Source organism: Aricia agestis, chromosome Z (assembly GCF_905147365.1).
Source record: "Aricia agestis chromosome Z, ilAriAges1.1, whole genome shotgun sequence".
In the NCBI taxonomy this organism is placed as follows: Eukaryota; Metazoa; Arthropoda; class Insecta; order Lepidoptera; family Lycaenidae; genus Aricia; species Aricia agestis.
This window is the reverse complement of record NC_056428.1, coordinates 15,561,848-15,579,736: the sequence shown is the minus strand read 5'-3', so window position 1 is coordinate 15,579,736 and position 17,889 is coordinate 15,561,848. Positions and strand designations below refer to the sequence as shown.

The window sequence follows — 17,889 nt, the reverse complement described above, 5'->3', positions numbered from 1 at the left end:
CTTAGTCCTTCGATCGGGGATTCTTGGAAAAGCTATTATATTCTATTGTTGTCACGTTCTCCGGTGCTCGTATGGGGCTTGAAGGATTAAAATAGTATGAACGGATCATGGCTTGCATGTGACAAGGTAATAAATTATTTATTGAGTACTTACTAATAATATCATTCTGTATTTACCCTTAAGTAACTTCGAACACTAAAACAAAATTGAAACAAAAGAATATATCAAGAAACTGGCAACGTACCTTTCCAAATCAACTTCGCTTAATTTAAAATCCATTTTTTCGTTGTTATAGACTTATATATTTTAAATTTGTCGTAGTAAGCAACTAATACGTAATAAACAAGCAAAATGGCATCGCGTGACGTGCGCGTGACCTTCAAAATGCTTGACTGTGATTGGTCATTTGAGCAAAATATGGAGTTAGTCTACTCAAGCACTTAAAACAGTTTTTATATGGGAGATGAGATATTTTATTTTTGCTAAAAAAGCAAGTTATATGCAAGGAAAATAAAAAATATTTATATTGTAAAGTGGGTAATCAGGATTACTAATAGTTTGAAATAAAAAGTCTATTTTGATAAAATTGGTCGATTGGCCACTCAAGCACTAGGGCGGCGAATAGGTATGTCTCAACAGGTAGGGAAGTGTAGTAACAGTATACTCGGGGAGGAAGTTTTTGACCGGAGAAGTTAAGGACAACGGATCGGGTGGGAGTCCAAAGTGGTTGACGCTGATCATTATATGTCTTCCGGTTTAATCTCCGGGCTTTGATAACTGTGCCATAACCCGATGGCATTGATAAGTTACATACAAGCTCCTCCATGTTCCCATGCGACATGCGCTGTACATTGGAATTGATACAGCATACCCAGCCTCGGTAATGACTTCCATGTTCAAAAATTCGTTAGCATGGACAGCGGCATCGAATTCGATAGAAACACGGTTACGGCCGATTTTTTTTATACCGTCCATTTTGACATGTTTTATGTTGTGTTTAAATAAAAACTGTCCGAATTCCATTGGACGTAATATATTCCGAGTATCGGAGTCTGTTTTAGAAACGTGAACCAGGAATGGCGCAGCATCATTGTCATTGTACTTATTCTTATTATTAAAATCGGGAGAAACGTAGGTAAGTTGTATGGAAGGGGTGGAATGAGCATTGTCGGTCTGTCTTTTAGCAGAAGTACTACTTACATCAGGATTAGTACGTTTTCTAGAGACGGGATCGATCAATGATATTCTATGTTACTGGATTGATGTCACATTCCATCACTTCTTGGCTACATACCTGGATTCCGGCACTTCCGCCCCCGGGATCGGGTGGCTCGGCGTCCATGCTGGACGCCGGTATTAATAGATACAAAAACTAATTAAAACTAAACTTACACCAGGACTATCACAATATTAGACACCCACAACCAATACGAGACACTTCAACAGCAAAATAATACGAAATAACCCGAAAAATACGCTACAAACAACTAAAACAACAAAAGAAGAAAAACACTTGTTAAAAAGGCCCATTCACGGCAGGACTGCACGGCAGTCCTACAGTGAATGTAGTATTTCCGGCCGGCAACACCGAGTGTGAACCAATCAGTGAGGCCCATTCACTGCAGGACTGCCGTGCAGTCCTGCCGTGAATGGGCCCTTTTAGGCACTCGACCGATAAAGCAGAGTCCGATCTCCAGTCTATAGTAGGTACCTCAATGCTTGCAACATTGTAAACGTCAATGACCATCAGTGTTGCCATATATACAGATTTCTCCGTATTTATACAGATTTTTGGTGAGTAATACAGATAAGTAGTGGATACAGATATTTATACAGAATTACAGAATTTTGTAAATATGATTAATTTTGTAAAAATTCAACAACGAAACAGGCTAAATCGGGCCCCATTGAAGGTCTTTTGCATACAAAGTAACTGATTGGTACGAAACAATGCTATAATCTAGAGGTTGATGAGCAGTTGCTGTCGAAATTTAATAAAAAAATTACAAATGAAAATAATATTTGTATCTTATTGCTGTTTTTTTTATTATGTTAAGGGCCTATTTCACCACTTCCTGATAAGTGCCGGATACTTAACTTTCTCGACATGTAAGTATGGAGAATCTGTCAAAAAAGTTGTGGATAGCCTATCCGCCGGTACGTTAATCATGAAGTGGTGAAACAGGCCCTGTGTTTAATTTTTTTCTATTAGATTTTCAATTTTTATAAATAAAAAGTTACCAATTTATAAATTACAAGTATATTTTTATTTATTATACGATTATCACCTTGTCACGTCAATACACATCCCTTTTTTTCATAAAAAGCGTGGATAATGATAGGTATTTTTTTGTTGACTTACAGATTTTATACAGAAAATGGAGACAATACGACATACAGATTTTAGCAGTTCCCATTACAGATAAAAGGTCGAAACCATCTGGCAACACTGATGACCATTGTGACTTGTGAGTGATGTGACATTGATTGTGACAAATATCAGCTGTCAGTTCTCGTTTTGTCTATAGGCTCCTTGTGAGTATAGTATTCGTTGTCTATAGGTCTCTTTTTCGTCCGGTTGTCAATATGGTGAGTTTCGTTCGGTGTAAAAATAAAATTATCAGTAAAAATCTCGGAGATCTAGTGATCGTGTGAAAGTTTTAAGTAATAATCAATAATATCACTGATATGAGAATGTGTTCTTCTATGTATTTCAGGGAGTCGACATCAACCATAAACACGACAGGAAAGTTAGGCGTACCGAGGTTAAATCTAAGGATGTATACCTCAGGTTGCTCGTTAAAGTGAGTATTACATTAGCCTTATTCATCCAAGCCAAGAATATCTTACCTTTTTGGATACATAACCAAGCGACAAAAGTTAACATAACCTATTGTTTACAGCTCTACAGATACTTGGCGAGACGTACAAATGCCAAGTTCAACACTATTATCCTCAGGCGTCTGTTCATGAGCCGCATCAACAGGGCACCCATCTCCCTGTCGCGCCTGGCTCGTCACATGAAGAAGCCCACGCGCGAGGGCCTGATCGCCGTTGTAGTCGGTACCGTCACCAACGACGTGAGGCTGTACAAAGTGCCCAAGCTCACAGTCGCCGCCCTGCACGTCACAGAGAAGGCTCGCGCCCGTATCTTGGCAGCCGGAGGTGAGATTTACTTTGTTGTTACAGTCATAACAAAAAAATTTTAGGTTATCAAATTATGCACAACTCTTTTACGAGGGCTGCTATTTATGTATCCGGAATTAAAAAAAGAAACAAACATATATCATTTAATATGGTTTTATTGCTTTTCAAAATATTCGCCGCGATGATCGACACACTTTTGCATACGCTGGAACCAATTTTCATAGCACTTTTTCCATTCTGATTGAGGTATCTCCAAAACGTGCATTTTGAACGCATCAACAGCCTCTTCGCGGCTCGAAAAACGTTGACCACGTAATTTGTTCTTCGCGTATGGAAATAAAAAGAAATCGTTAGGTGCCAAATCAGGGCTGTACGGCGGATGACCAGTCAATTCGATCTTTTGACCCTCCAAAAACTGAGTTGTTTCAGCTGAGGTGTGACAGCTAGCATTGTCGTGATGTAATATGATTCTGCGTTGTCGGTTGTCCTTTCTTATTTCTTCAAAGACTTCTGGTAAACAAATGGTCGTATATCATTCAGAATTAACCGTTTTACGATTCTCTAATGGCACTGTAGCCACATGTCCATTAATTCCAAAAAAAACAGGCGACCATTTGCTTCAAAGTACTTTTTGCACGAGTAACTTTTGTTGGTTTCGGCTCATCTTGGAACACCCACACCGTTGACTGTTGTTTAGTTTCGGGGTCATATGCATAGATCCAAGATTCATCACCTGTGTAGATATTATAAACGGCTTTTGACGTACCACGGTTGTATTTTTTTATCATTTTTTTGCACCAATCGACACGAGCCCGTTTTTGATCGATTGTCAAGTTGTGCGGAATCCAACGCGAACATATTTTTTTTACAGCCAAATGTTCGTGTAATATCTTATGTATGCTCGTCATACTTATGCCTAAGGACGCCTCTATCTCGCGATATGTAACATGACGATCACGCATTATTAGTTCCCGCACAGCATCTATATTTTGTGGGACAACAGCTGTTTTTGGGCGACCTTCTTTATTTTCATCCGTGAGCATAGACCGCCCACGATTAAACTCACTGTACCAGTGATAAACAGTGGTTTTTGATGGTGCTTCATCTCCAAAAGTTGCGGTGAGTTGAATAAAGCACTGTTGTTGATTTAGCCCACGCCGAAAATCGTAGTAAATCATTGCACGAAAATGTTCACGCGTTAAATCCATGGCAAATGAAGACACGCAATTTTCAAAATGACGCCACAATGGAAAAATAATTGACAGTCACATGAAACAAAATGTATTCTTCAACCAAAGAGTTCTATTTTCAAATGTTGTAATTACTTTTTAAATATTGTTCTTGTAAGTGGCCAGTTCCGGATACATAAATAGCAGCCCTCGTACCTTTTATTAAAATCGATGTAAATTTAATACAAACAATACTCAAACAAAGTTAGAATGAGTTTGTTCATAATATTTATCACAAAACAAAATATATTAATTTAAAGATTAAAGATCATCATCGACAGTCCGTAGTAGTTATCATATTCAAGTGTTTTTCCCACCCCCTCCCTAAAATGCGTAATTCAAGTGCAACCCCATCCAGACTACCATCAGAAAATGTATACCTTAATAATTTCTTAGTTAACATTAAATTTCTGTTTATTAAACAAATTAATATCATGTACTGTACAATGCAATAAACCCACTTTTCCAAAACCCGATTATTAACAGGATCTTCATATGTATTACAGTTTCAGACTCTTCCATACTGACCGTTCTAAATAGGCCTCCCAGTATATTTTTTCCAGAAATTAGCATCCCAGGCCTAGCCCCCGTTTTGTTATAGGGAGCTGACCACCCCTGCATGGAGGTCTAAAGATAGTACAAGAGAAGTGTTCTCCATTTTTAACCCCCGACAAAAAAAGAGGGGTGTTATATTAAAAAAAAAAATAGTCCCAAACATGGCCGTTTTGACTACTCACATGATCCATTGATAGTTAAGTGAAACAGTGATACTTACATTTGTGTCACAAAAACACTTCCTTTGAAAAAACTGTGTACACAGCCCGTCTGAGGTTCAAATGTGAAATGTGAAAAGTCAGCGTTGCCACCTCCCGATTTAACCTTCCCAAACACTTAACGACAATAATAAATGGGTATTATTTGTGACATTTAAAAAAAAGTGGGGTAGAATAATTGATGTTTCTAACAATTCATTTAATTTTAAAAAATTATAAAGTTATCTTCAAATACTATAAAAATTAGGTGAGGTAATAGCCACTTATATGTATAAGTAATAAGTTTTCATAAAATATCTGATTTATCTTCAAATCTGTCATACTTACTGCTCCAGCGACCTAAACTAGAGACTTGTTTTACTCTGTAACTGACAAAAATATCTATACTCCACTCGGGCTAGCTTGTCCCTTGTCATTTTCCATATAAAACCACAATAAACAATATCTGATACTTCATTGTCAATCACGGTTTACATGGAAAATGACAAGTTTTTGACAGGGAGTCAATGACCGCTAGCGACAAGTTAGCCCGAGTGGAATATACACTATGTATAAAGAAGTTATACTATTTATTGTTCTTGTGTGTCCAATTTCTTTGAGAGATCTCTACAAAGTTCTATTCTTAGTTTAATGGCCAATTTTTTATAATATTATGGTTCCAGGTGAAATCTTAACTTTCGACCAGCTGGCTCTCCGTGCACCCACTGGTCGCAAGACAGTGTTGGTGCAGGGACGCAGGAACGCCCGTGAGGCTGTCCGTCACTTCGGACCGGCCCCTGGTGCGCCACGCTCGCACACAAAGCCGTACGTCCGTACAAAGGGACATGAGAAGGCCAAACCTAGCCGTCGTTCCAATGTCTAGACATAATATAAGGACTCTAAAATAATTTCTCTTGTTTTACTTTCTAACATGTTCCTGTGTAGACAAGTAATAATTTGAGTAAATTGACCATGGATTATAGGCTGTAGCTCTGGCTTTCCCAATAGGTGGTAGATAAAATAAATTTGGAAACCTCTGCTGTAGCTCATTAGTTAAAAGAGATGAATCTATTGTCACTAATAAACTGAGTTCTTAATCTTAACCGATTCAATGCGGCGCACATTTTTGAAGACTATTAATGTGAATTATGCAAGTGTCATCAAACAACAAAGATAGTATAATAAATAAATAAAAATTTATTTTTCACACAACTTAACATAGTAGGTATTTAACATATTAAATTAGAGTGTGAACTGGAGCCTAAGCTAGGATACCCTGTGTTTCAGGTCTCCAGGTCTCACCCGCGGATATGAGAAGGACTTAACATTAATATTTATCACGGTTGTCTAAAGTGTGTGTGTGATTTTATTATACATATGTGGTGCGAGGAAGGGCAGAAGTCAAGTGAATAAAACAGAGTGATGTTTTACAACAATGCAGACCTTATCTACGTTTAAGCTGTGTATCAGGGTCAAAAATAAGCTCGGAGTGTTTGTGAAGTATAGCATGGAGAATATACAGACGTCTGATTGATAGCACTTGAGAGTCCTGGTAAAGATAGAGTATATATATACTGGTAAAAATAGAGTAGGGTATCTGAATGGCTTTTTAAACATAACTTTAAGTAAGGATCTTTGTGCTCGTTCAGCTTTAATCATTATGGAGTTGGATGCGCCTCCCCATGCTGTGATACAGTAACCTAGAATAGATTGTGCTAGAGCGTAATACACAGTTTTTGATAGTTGAGGCTTTAGAATGTCACGTAGATTTTTGAATAACCATATTAATTTTCGTATACGTGTTGAAAGTAGGCTTATGTGAGATTTCCAGGACAGGGCATCGTCTAACTGGACTCCCAGATATTTGATACTAGCTGTTGCCCGCGACTTCGTCCGCGTGGACTTCAGTTTATAGCGTGCGATGTCAACAAAATTGGTGTCAAAAGCTTTTATAAAAAAAACCCTGGTACCCCTTAAATCAAAACAGCTGTGCAGTGTGCACATAATATTTCATTTTTTATTAAAATTAAACTTTATATTTTATGCCAAATTTTAAAGCTTATTTAGCCCCCCAATTACACAACTTTACCCATAAACTATTTATCATTGATAGGTTTAAGGTTACGTCACTGTATATAATATAAAGTACTGACTTATTAAATAACGTATTAAACAAATAACAATCGAAAAAAATTGAAACTCGTATTTATGATGATACCACCTCTTATAGAAAGATGTTGGGCAAGCGTTAGCGCGATGTAAGAGACGCACGGCGCCATCTAGTATGAATTTTTGGAACCAACTTAATTTGAACAAATTTTCGTATTTTCACCCCCTTACAACCTTTTTTTCCAGTAAAAAAGTAGCCTATGTCCTTTCTCAGGCTTTAGACTATCTGTATATAAAATTTCATTACAATTGGTTCGGTAGTTTTGGCGTGAAAGCAAGACAGACAGAGATACTTTCGCATTTATAATATTAGTATAGATCACCAACTCTATCCAATGTTAGGCAGTTGCAAGGTCTATTGCCTTGCAAATGACCAACACTGGCTCTTTGTTCTGGTCCACAGGTGTGTGCCCTAATGTTGAATGTGGGCTTAGGTTGTGTTTTTTTTTTGTTTTGGAGAAAGCTAAATATTTGGTTTTTTTATGTTTATGGTCAATAAATTTTTGTGAAGCCATGAACTAAGTCCAGATTCAGCACTTCGTTGTGCTTCTGCCCAAGTCTCTCCCGTGAAAACTAAAGCAGTGTCATCTGCATATGAATAAACTTTACCGCAAAAGGGTTTGTAATTGCAAAGATTATTTAAATACACCAGGAAGAGACTCGGGCCCAAGACACTACCCTGTGGAACTCCATACGTGATAGGTTGGTAAGTACTTAGGTGTTCGTCGATTTTTGCTGAGACCTGTCTGTTAGGAAACTTTTAAATAGTTTGAGGGGGATACCTCTTATGCCCATGCCACTCTAGATTTCTCATAAGGATGGGCGTATAGACCGTGTCGAATGCCTTTGCTAAATCTATGAAGATCCCGACACATTTTTTACCGCCATCCATATTCACGGCTATATTATTAACAAGGCTTGTAACAGCATCTGTAGTGGATTTTATAGGTTGAAAACCAAATTGAGATTGGGAGATCAACTTTTCTCTGATCAGATAATTCATTAGGCGTTTGTTAAGAAGTTTTTCCATAATTTTAGACAGGGCTGTCAATACTGAGATTGGACGGTGAATACGCAGTCTCGACTTCCACTTTTGTGGATAGGGTGAATAATGGCTCGCTTGAAACAATCAGGGAAAACGCCATTATTGAAGCAGAGATTTATAATATATGTAAGAACTGGGGAAATTTTATTTGCAATCATTTTTAGAAAAATTGTAGGTATACCGTCGCATCCAATAGCTGAGTCATTTTTCAGTGAAAGTGGAAAATATGAGATTTCTCACTTCAGTATCGTCGGTAGGAAATAACGCGAACGAGTTGGTACAAGAAATAGATCCAATTTCGCAATGCTCTGATAATCGAACATCTGTTGATTTCTTTAGGTCCTCGGCAAGGTTTTTACCTAAACCTGCAAAAAAATTGTTCACTTTATTAATGGATGCTTGCGGCCCATTTGGATCTAATGTTAACAATTCTTTAGCAAGGTTTTTACATTTTGTAGTATTAGTAATTTTCCTAATGGTCCTCCGTTTGCTTAGGATTCCTACAGTCATCGATCTCTGATTTTTGATGCTCAGTTTTCAGGTGGTGTATCAAATTATTACAGAAATTTCTATATCTGCGGTACGACGTTTGGATATTTATATTGTTGGGTGAAAGTTTCGCTTCTACAAATATATACTAGTAATCTGTGGTTTCGCTTTTTTATGAAGTGCGTCCCGGTGGGCAATGCAGCGTAATATACCTGTAATCCATGGTTTTATAACTTGCTTTCTATTAGGATTTTTTTTAGTAGTTGTATGCAATTTTAACGATTCTTTAATATGGAAGACTAAACTTTCAGCGGCGATGTTGCAATTATCAATTTTTAGAATATATGACAAATCGCTGTTTATAATATCATTTGCAGCATTATTATAGTTTGTGATGTCTACAGTTTTTTTGCAATTTTTTAGGGTTAATTGTGCTATTTAAGGCTAATAGTCAATGATATTCTATGTTACTAACGTAACTAGATTGGAAGTTTACGGTAGCAACGCGTTGCCACTTCGAAGATGCCTGCAGGCTGCAGGCATATCTCACATACATAATGACATAACGAATATATGACTTGACATTGTCTTTTGAACAAAAAAGTGGTTACGCATTTCTGAGAATCTTTTGTAAGACATTGCTACTCTAGTATTTTAGAAACTCATTGCTAATAGTACTGGGAGATGGTCAGTTATGTGTGTGTTGATCACAAGCGTTTGACTGTCTAATTTAGTTTTTATAATGATATGATCAAGGCAGTTGGAGTATAATAGAAGTACATATATTAAACTAATACTGTTAACTTGCAATAAATAACTTTTTATTTATAAAAATAATACTTTACTATCACAGATTACAGACTAATTACAAAAGTTTCTAGACCAGAAGGTCACAAGAGATTCATCTTCAGGTTTTATGCCTAGTAACTGCTTCAAACTGTTGACTGCTTCAGATTTATGATTGGAAGACTTGATTGCTGTTTTCAATGTATTTGCGATTCTGAAAGAGAATTATAATGCCTTAAAGAACTCTATCTTTTAAAACCTAAATTATAAATAAAATCTGTAGCATAATGTCAAGAGGAGACAAGAAAGAAAATATAATATTTTAGAATACCGAAATGAAAGACGAAATTGTCAGGTATTCAATGTGTATACCTAGTACCTACCCTAACCATTCCAGTTGTATGGATTTTATGTATTGATTCAATACAGCATCATTAAATTTATCATTCTCGATTCCTTTCTCTACTTTAATCATGAGTGTCGGACCTAGGAAAAAAGTAGAAATATTTTATTGACAGTCTAAAATCTAAACAATAATAAAATAGTGTATAGTAGAATAATCAAAATTATTTACATTTATTTGGTAGAGTACCATTCCATTTGCATTCAAAATTATTTTTTTCACTTTCTTGTAAATGACAAACATTACTTTCTATTTTACTATTTGGATGCCAAGATTTAATATGTGAGGCTCCACTTGCATTTGGTAGCAAGTTGATTAATGTAGCTACTATAGTATTTGGCTGCTTACTTCTTGTATTTATGACAACCTGAAAGAAATATTATGTATTTATATAAATTGCTACTCAAAATAATTTTTAAGAAGGCTAGCTGCTGCCTGAAGTTTATTTAATGCATGGTACATACAGTTTTCTACATTAAACATTCTTAAAACTTTTAATATTTCCATACTAATTGGTTCAGTGGTTTAACCTTGAGGTAACAGGCAGTCAGGCATACAGATTTTATAAGTTTATTGTGCTTACATCTTTACCAACTAACGTACAATACAAAACATGTCTAAACACAGGTCTTGTTAACAGTGTTTCCAAATCTCTTATAGACATCCTACTGTGCTTCACTTCACATATGTTATCTTGAAATATTGTTCCTCTGGTGGCATTGTTGTTAATTTTATTCAAAATATCGGCACTTGTATACAATGTCTCTGTGTATGTTGCAGCACCAGTTCTTAGTATATGAGTAAAGTGTGAATGTAACTTTTTGAAAATGTCCGGATGACCTGAAAATAAGTACAATATCAAAATATTGTATTATAGTCTAATGCAGCTATCCCCAACCCGCGGCCCGCGGGCCGTATGTGGCCTGCTGGGACCTTATCTGTGGCCCGTGTGATGTTAAACCATTTTGAAATTCACACCCACTGGCAAAATAATGTAAAGTTGTAGTGAAAGTCGTGAAATTTTTTCCACTTTTAAATCGTTAATTTTGAAGAATGTTATATTTTAACCCTAAAAAATTTTTGATGCGGCCCGTGACACCAAGACCAAGACATGTTTGTGGCCCGTATAAAAAAAAAGGTTGGGGACCACGGATATAGATAGATGGTGGTCTTACCGCTGAAAGCGGTTTCTTCCAGACAACCTTACAACCTAAGATATAATGCAACTGTAGAGTATTATGTTTTCTCTCGCTAATCAAAGACCTTGATGGGTATCTATAAAGTCTGTGACACGATGTAATCACCAGTTGGGTTTACAGTTTTTTCTTTAAGTTTGAATATACAAAAAAAATTAAATATTTTAATAAACCAGAATATTACAGGTTACAAAAAAAACTTTGTTGCATAATACATAATATTGTAATGAACACTCTTAGGCATTTACCATTACCTGTTAGTTGTACAAGTGATCTCGATTGGCCAAACTCATACACTCCCGTCTTCAGCCTCAAAGCTCTTTGTGAACATACCCTCTGTTCCTCCTCAAACACAACCTCAGCTAACTTTTGGAGCTCTCTGGAAATCCTCTATTATAATAATTAATAGCTTAGTTTCTCCTGGCCACAAAATTACAAATAAATATAGGTATATATTTAATTTGTTTCACTTAGAAAAAGTTTCTTGTGATATTTTAAATCATATAAGAAAAAAAAACAGATAAAATTGTAAAAAGCCTGTAAAATCGTCATTGTAACATTGAAACTCAATTTGGTTTAGAAATTTTTGATTTGAATATGATGTGGTACCTGCATATGTTCCGACAGCGCAGGAGTTATGTTGAGCAGCATGAGCTTGTCCTTCATCAGCACCACAATAGAGAACATTCTTATCAGGCCCCGGGCTCTGGTATCCTTAATTTGGAACGTATAACTTAAAACATGACCCTGTGTGTCACTGAAATATACGACGCCACCTTCTTTGTTCCAGCTCACCTTGAAATATTAATTTATGAAATTAAAGCACAAACCGAAATTCAAGATAAAATGAAGGATAATATTTATGTTGGTATCACAAGTCCTTGAGGTACTTAGCAAGGGGCCAGAACTGACGTGGTGTGAAGCGTCGATAGATATTATGATTATTGTTTTTAACTTACTTCACAAGTAATGCATCGTAACGCAGCCTGCCGTAAAAAAGTTGCTATTTCTGCATTCGGAAGGGATTGTCTGCTGCAGAATATTGTGCCGTTACTCTCTCGGGACACAAAAACGGTTTCTGTGCCGATGGAAGTGCATCCATTGCACTGAACAGCCGAAATGGATGGATCCGTGGCGTGGTCTTCATTGTCACTCGTAAATGTGCAAAATAAAGGTTTAGGCCCATGCGCTTCACAGAAGTGGCACAAACCAACTATGGCATTCATGTTATTTATTTAATTTTTAATAAAATTCTTCATTTTACTTAAAATTTATAAAAATGGGTACCGTAGTCTGATTTTTTCAATTTTTTGACGTTGACATTTTATTTTGATTTTTTGACACTGACACCCACAGAACCATAGATTAAGGATATAAGCACAGAACACTATAATACCACAGTATAGCAATATTAGTCCCTACAATAACAAAACTCCTTTGATGTCGCACTAGTGTTGGTTAAAATAGCATTAGCAATAATAGTTAATTGCTAAATGCCCGTTAGCAATAATAAAATTAATCGTATTTGCTAAAAGGATACGATTGATAATATTATCGTGAGTAGCAATAGTCTGCGATCATGATAAAAATCACGTCCGCGCTGTTACGCACCGCGGTGACAACTGTTAATTAATTGCTATTTTTCACTCGATGCTAAATAATACTCGATGCGAGCGATGCGATGCTAAGTGCTAACCGATAATTCACGATGCTGCATTTTTAGCAAATAGCAAAGCAATAATACTTAGCATGCTGCGACACCAAAATTAGCATGTTAATGAAATTAATAGAAAATAGCATTAATTCCCTTACTATGTCGCACGATTCCGCCACCGATGACAGGTACGGTACCGAGCCAGGGTTGCCACGAAACGGGAAATAAAATAAAAATAAAATATTGTGCTTGTAATGCAAATGTTATCATTTAATCTGTTTAATCAGCGTGTTCTATTTACATATTATGTCGTATTGCCAGATATTTACGTGAAACTTTATTTTTAGATGATTTTAGTTCTCTATTTAAAAAAATAATTAACCCACCAAGCCACCGGTGAGCGAGACACAATAGAATAACAATAGATTTCCAAGGATCCACGATTCACGATCGAAGGATTAAAATAATGAAGACGCATTCGAAATTTCGAATATATAAAATATCCAATAATTAATCACACGTCAGGTGTAACAGAAGCACTTCAAAACTCTTATTACCTGCGCGGTAAGGGCGGTCCCAAGGACAAAATGTTACACTTGGTGTGTGTACTACTAGCTAGGTAGGTCTCCTTTTACTATGGGTAGGTACTAGGTACTAATTAGTATGTAACAGGGTATTTGACAGATTTTTAATTACTTTTATTTAATTTAACTATATTGTTTCTCTTCTTGTTACACTTCTTACAACGTAAAAAATAAAATAAAATTAATAAATTAAAAAAAAACCCCGCCAAAAAACTTTAAAAAGTAATGAAATAATATTTATTGACTATAAGTTTAAATAATTCCTAAGAGTAAAGTAATATTTTAGTCCATAATTGTTATTGTTATGTTTTTTAGAAGTGCTAACCCCAAAAAATCCCCATAGTGTATTTATTTTCCCCAAATTTTCGCCTAGAGTCAAAATTTTCCCCAGAATTGCGAAAAAAACCCCCAATCTGGCAACCCTGATCGATATGAGCTTTCTCTTTCACTCAACTTACTGCATCGTTAAAGTGCGTTTCATCCATAGACATAATATAATGTATATATTATGTCTATGGTTTCATCAAATAGTTCCTTTGCCGTCATGTTGGCACTAATGAAAATTAGTGCTGCCTCATTATCTTAATTGTGCTACCTTAAATTAGGGGAGATAATAATATTATGTTATCACAAAATACTTTTAATAATTCCCTAATTTTATATAATTCTAACTTTCGCCCGCGGCTTATCCTGCGTTAACGTCTTTCCCTCGGGGACCGTTCTTTTTCCCGGGATGAAAGGTACCCTATGTCCTCCATACCCCAGACAACGTGCACGTATGAAATCCGCTTAGTACCTACTTTATGCGTGAAGGCGTAACAAACAAAAAAAGTCACTTTCGCATTTACTAGCTAAAAGCCGAGCTTTGTGAGGGCTCGCGTCGTTACACCTTGACTGACTGATGATAGCACATTTACATGTAAATAAAAATTATTATGTTAAAGCACAAATCATTGGCGTGATAGTTTTTCCGTAAAGTGTACCACAAAATGTACTGGTTGTGGGATATACTAGGGCTCGCTTCGCTCGCCCTGATAACAATAATATTAGTACTATCTTTTACCCGCGACTTCGTTCGCATGACGCATGTATGTAGTTTTCGTCACTAGAAGTGCGTTTAATCAAATAGTTCCTTTGCCATGATGTTGGCACTCCTGTCTATTAATAACGTAAACACTGTAGACACGCTCTGCGAGTATTCATAAGTTTTACTATATTTCAGGGTGATTAAACTGATGCTGGTAACCCTATTTCACTAAGCTGAAATGGCGGCAACCTGAGTTATTCACATTTATTGGGCCCCCGTTACGTTTTTCACGTTCACAAAACACTTTTACTCTTAACACCATCATCCTTTCACCACTCTTTAATGTTTTCGGCATGATTTTCTCACGAAATCACAGTAAAACTAGTGGCGGCTCTCGACATAGGCGAACGCGTTGGCCAACGCGTCTGCAGACGCGTTGGCCCAATGTGTAGAACGGGCGTTCGCGCGTTGGCCAACGTCTAAATACCTACGGCCAACGCGCGAACGCCCGTTCTACACATTGGGCCAACGCGTCTGCCGCCATTATGAATAATCGCACAGCATGTCTGCCGTGTTTACGTTATTGACAGACAGTAATGCCAACATGACGGCAAAGGAACTATTCGATGAAACCATAGACTTAATATATACTTATAGGTTTATGGATGAAACGCACTCTAGTAAGAAAGAGTAACTAGTGTTGCCAACTTTTTTTTTACTAACCCACCAAATTCAGCAGCGTAAACCACCAGAAACCGCTAAAACCTAAATGGCCTCTTAAACCACCAGAATTCCACTAAATAAAGTAAAGACAACAACAACCTATCTGAATATAATTTGAAAATAATACAACAACAATGTTATTATTATTAAGAAAAAAATATTTTTGTTACTACAAAAAGGAAAACTTTAGTTAGGTACCTATGTACCTATTTATAAGTAGGTACTTAACTAAAGAGTAAAGATGAACATGAAATAAATTTCTTTAGTTCTAATTTTTGTAATACGGTATTTGGTATTATGTTGTCATTACAGCATTTGCCTTCGCGTGCTAACCTTGCACGAAAGAAAGGCGATCAAACTTCATCCGGTTTCTCTGTTAAGTCTTGACAACATTCATCATGCTAAATAATCGCTCTATATCAGCGTTAGAATGTGGCAAAACGAATAAAGATAATAATAATATGATTAAGTTTCAAGTGTGCGTCTTCAAGGGTTAGAAAAATATTAAAAAATAACTAGTGGTTTAACGTCGAAGCTACCACTAACTTAAATAATCTAATCCACTAAGAAATCCACTAGCCACTAAAACCAAATTTTTCCCGCCGAAAGGTACGTCTAAACCACCAGATCTAGTGGAAATTCCACTAAGTTGGCAACACTGAGAGTAACATTATCAACTGTCAAAATATAAGGCTCCCTCCAATAGTATTATACCTTCATGGGTACACCTTAAGCATACCTTAAGCGTGATGACGTTTAGACTGGGTTGCACCAACTAACTTTAACTTTAACCTTAACTATAAAAAATTGACAGATGTCGTATGAGAATATGGGGTGTTTGGACGCCATATTTAACTTTAACTTTACGCACGCCTCTGGTGCAACCCAGTCTTAGAAAATTTTCCCGCCTGTCATGAGTCATGGCTCATGACTTTCTTGACAGGCTATAAGATATAAAAACCCATAGGGGGGTATTACATTATCATTTATATTGGATCATTTCTATGATCTTATATAGGATCCAATATATATGATCATCTGATCATATCTGCGTATTACATTATCATATTTCATCGATCCTATTTTACGTCAATGGAGAGCGCTAACGATGACAGGTATTGACGTCAGGGTTACTAGATCTCAGAGAATTCGATGTGTCAAAAGACATCGTCATTGGCTTGTATCAAGACATATGGCTTGTTTTTTGTTATTTCAGCAAGATTATCCAAGTATACAATTAGAAAAATAATTACATTACATTATTTGAAACATATTAACGAACAAGAAATTAAAAACTCTGTTTTATATAAAATAACTGGCAACACCTATTTCTATGACCGTATTGGATCCAATCTCTCAGCAAATGTCAAAAATCTATGATCAAGGAAGAAATTAATCATAATATGTCTATAATTATTACATTATCCAATATCATTGACTCAATGATCTCGGATCCAATATGATAATCTAATATCCCCCTAAGACTAACACGACCGAAGAAACTCAGGAAAATGTAGGAAAAACGGGGGAAATATTAGAAATTACGAACTACTGGAGAATTTTTTATGACAATATTTGGCACCGATATAGAGTAGACCAAGTGAAGGGAGTAGGGACAGAAGAGCTATTTTTATGGGAAAATTTACGGTTTTCGTAAAATTCCTAATTTAGGTGGGCGAAGCCGCGCGGGACATCTTCCTATATGTATAAATGATCATAGAAATAATCATATATAAATGATAATGTAATACCCCCCTTAGCCTATAGTCTTACTCGATAAATGACCTATCTAACACTGAAATAAGTCTTTAAATCGGACCTGTAGTTTCTGAGATTAACGCGTTCAAGCAAACATACTCTTCAGGTTTAAAATATTAGGTAGGTAAAGATTTTTTTTAATTATCGCTTGACAAACTCGACTCTCGATCTAAAAGACTATGAAAAGTACTTACCAATAGCAGGGTCATTTTAGGCACATAAGTCATAACTCATAACCATGGGACGATGTATGGTATAATATGGTAGTGATGATGATGATGAATGTAATTTGAATAGTCATAATATGCTTTCCGTTCTTAAAACAACGCCGAAACTCCCAAACTTGTATCTATAAAGAATCAGGAGTTCTCTCAGCACCTTCCGAACCACGGTATACCAGGTATACTTCGGTGCAAAATCTTACTTGTTGGTAGCATATGCTTAGAATACTTCTCACGAAACCGAAGTCACCACATGTTTTCCTTTAAATTTTGAGGAGTTCCCTCGATTATTTATGGATCCTTCATCAGATCACCACTTTTGTCAATATAATACCAAATTGGGATGATACTCTATATACCAGAAGAAAAATTTTGAAAATCGGTTAACAAACGGCGGAGTAATCGTTGAACATAAGAAAACGAACCCCCCATTTTGAAAGTCAGTTAAAATTATAGCCTATGTGTTATTCTGATGTATAAGCTATATTATTGTAAAGTTTCATTAAAATCCGTTCAGTAGTTTTTGCGTGAAAGAGTAACAAACATCCACACATCTATACATCCAAATAAACTTTCGCCTTTATAATATTAGTAGGATTCCTCTATGGGTCATTTCTTCTTATGTAGGGTGTAATTGCAATAATTGTCTTCTTCATACAGAAATTATACTCAAGACCCAAGTACAAATTCAATAGAAAGAAAAGTG

The 17,889-nt window shown here is 36.2% G+C and overlaps 2 protein-coding genes across 3 annotated transcripts; one reads left to right on the top strand and one right to left on the bottom strand.

Moving 5' to 3' along the window:
* The first annotated feature begins 2,495 nt into the window (after window positions 1-2,495).
* On the top strand, window positions 2,496-6,036 carry LOC121738975 (60S ribosomal protein L18). 2 transcript variants are annotated; one of them, XM_042131275.1, is made up of 5 exons: window positions 2,496-2,528; window positions 2,562-2,589; window positions 2,718-2,804; window positions 2,904-3,165; window positions 5,812-6,036. In XM_042131275.1, exons 2-5 carry the CDS (start codon window positions 2,587-2,589, stop codon window positions 6,009-6,011), a joined length of 552 nt encoding a protein of 183 aa, XP_041987209.1. In that variant the 5' UTR covers window positions 2,496-2,528; window positions 2,562-2,586; the 3' UTR covers window positions 6,012-6,036. The 2 variants fall into 2 exon arrangements, with proteins under 2 accessions (XP_041987209.1, XP_041987208.1); XM_042131274.1 differs by having other exon boundaries at window positions 2,497-2,519; window positions 2,552-2,589.
* A 3,594-nt stretch (window positions 6,037-9,630) lies between these two features.
* LOC121739273 (folliculin) lies at window positions 9,631-12,491 on the bottom strand. Its single transcript, XM_042131637.1, has 7 exons — window positions 12,176-12,491; window positions 11,826-12,011; window positions 11,471-11,606; window positions 10,604-10,860; window positions 10,192-10,387; window positions 10,001-10,103; window positions 9,631-9,831 (listed from the first exon to the last, which is right to left on the bottom strand). Exons 1-7 carry the CDS (start codon window positions 12,440-12,442, stop codon window positions 9,693-9,695), a joined length of 1,284 nt encoding a protein of 427 aa, XP_041987571.1. The 5' UTR covers window positions 12,443-12,491; the 3' UTR covers window positions 9,631-9,692.
* Window positions 12,492-17,889: the final 5,398 nt, after the last annotated feature.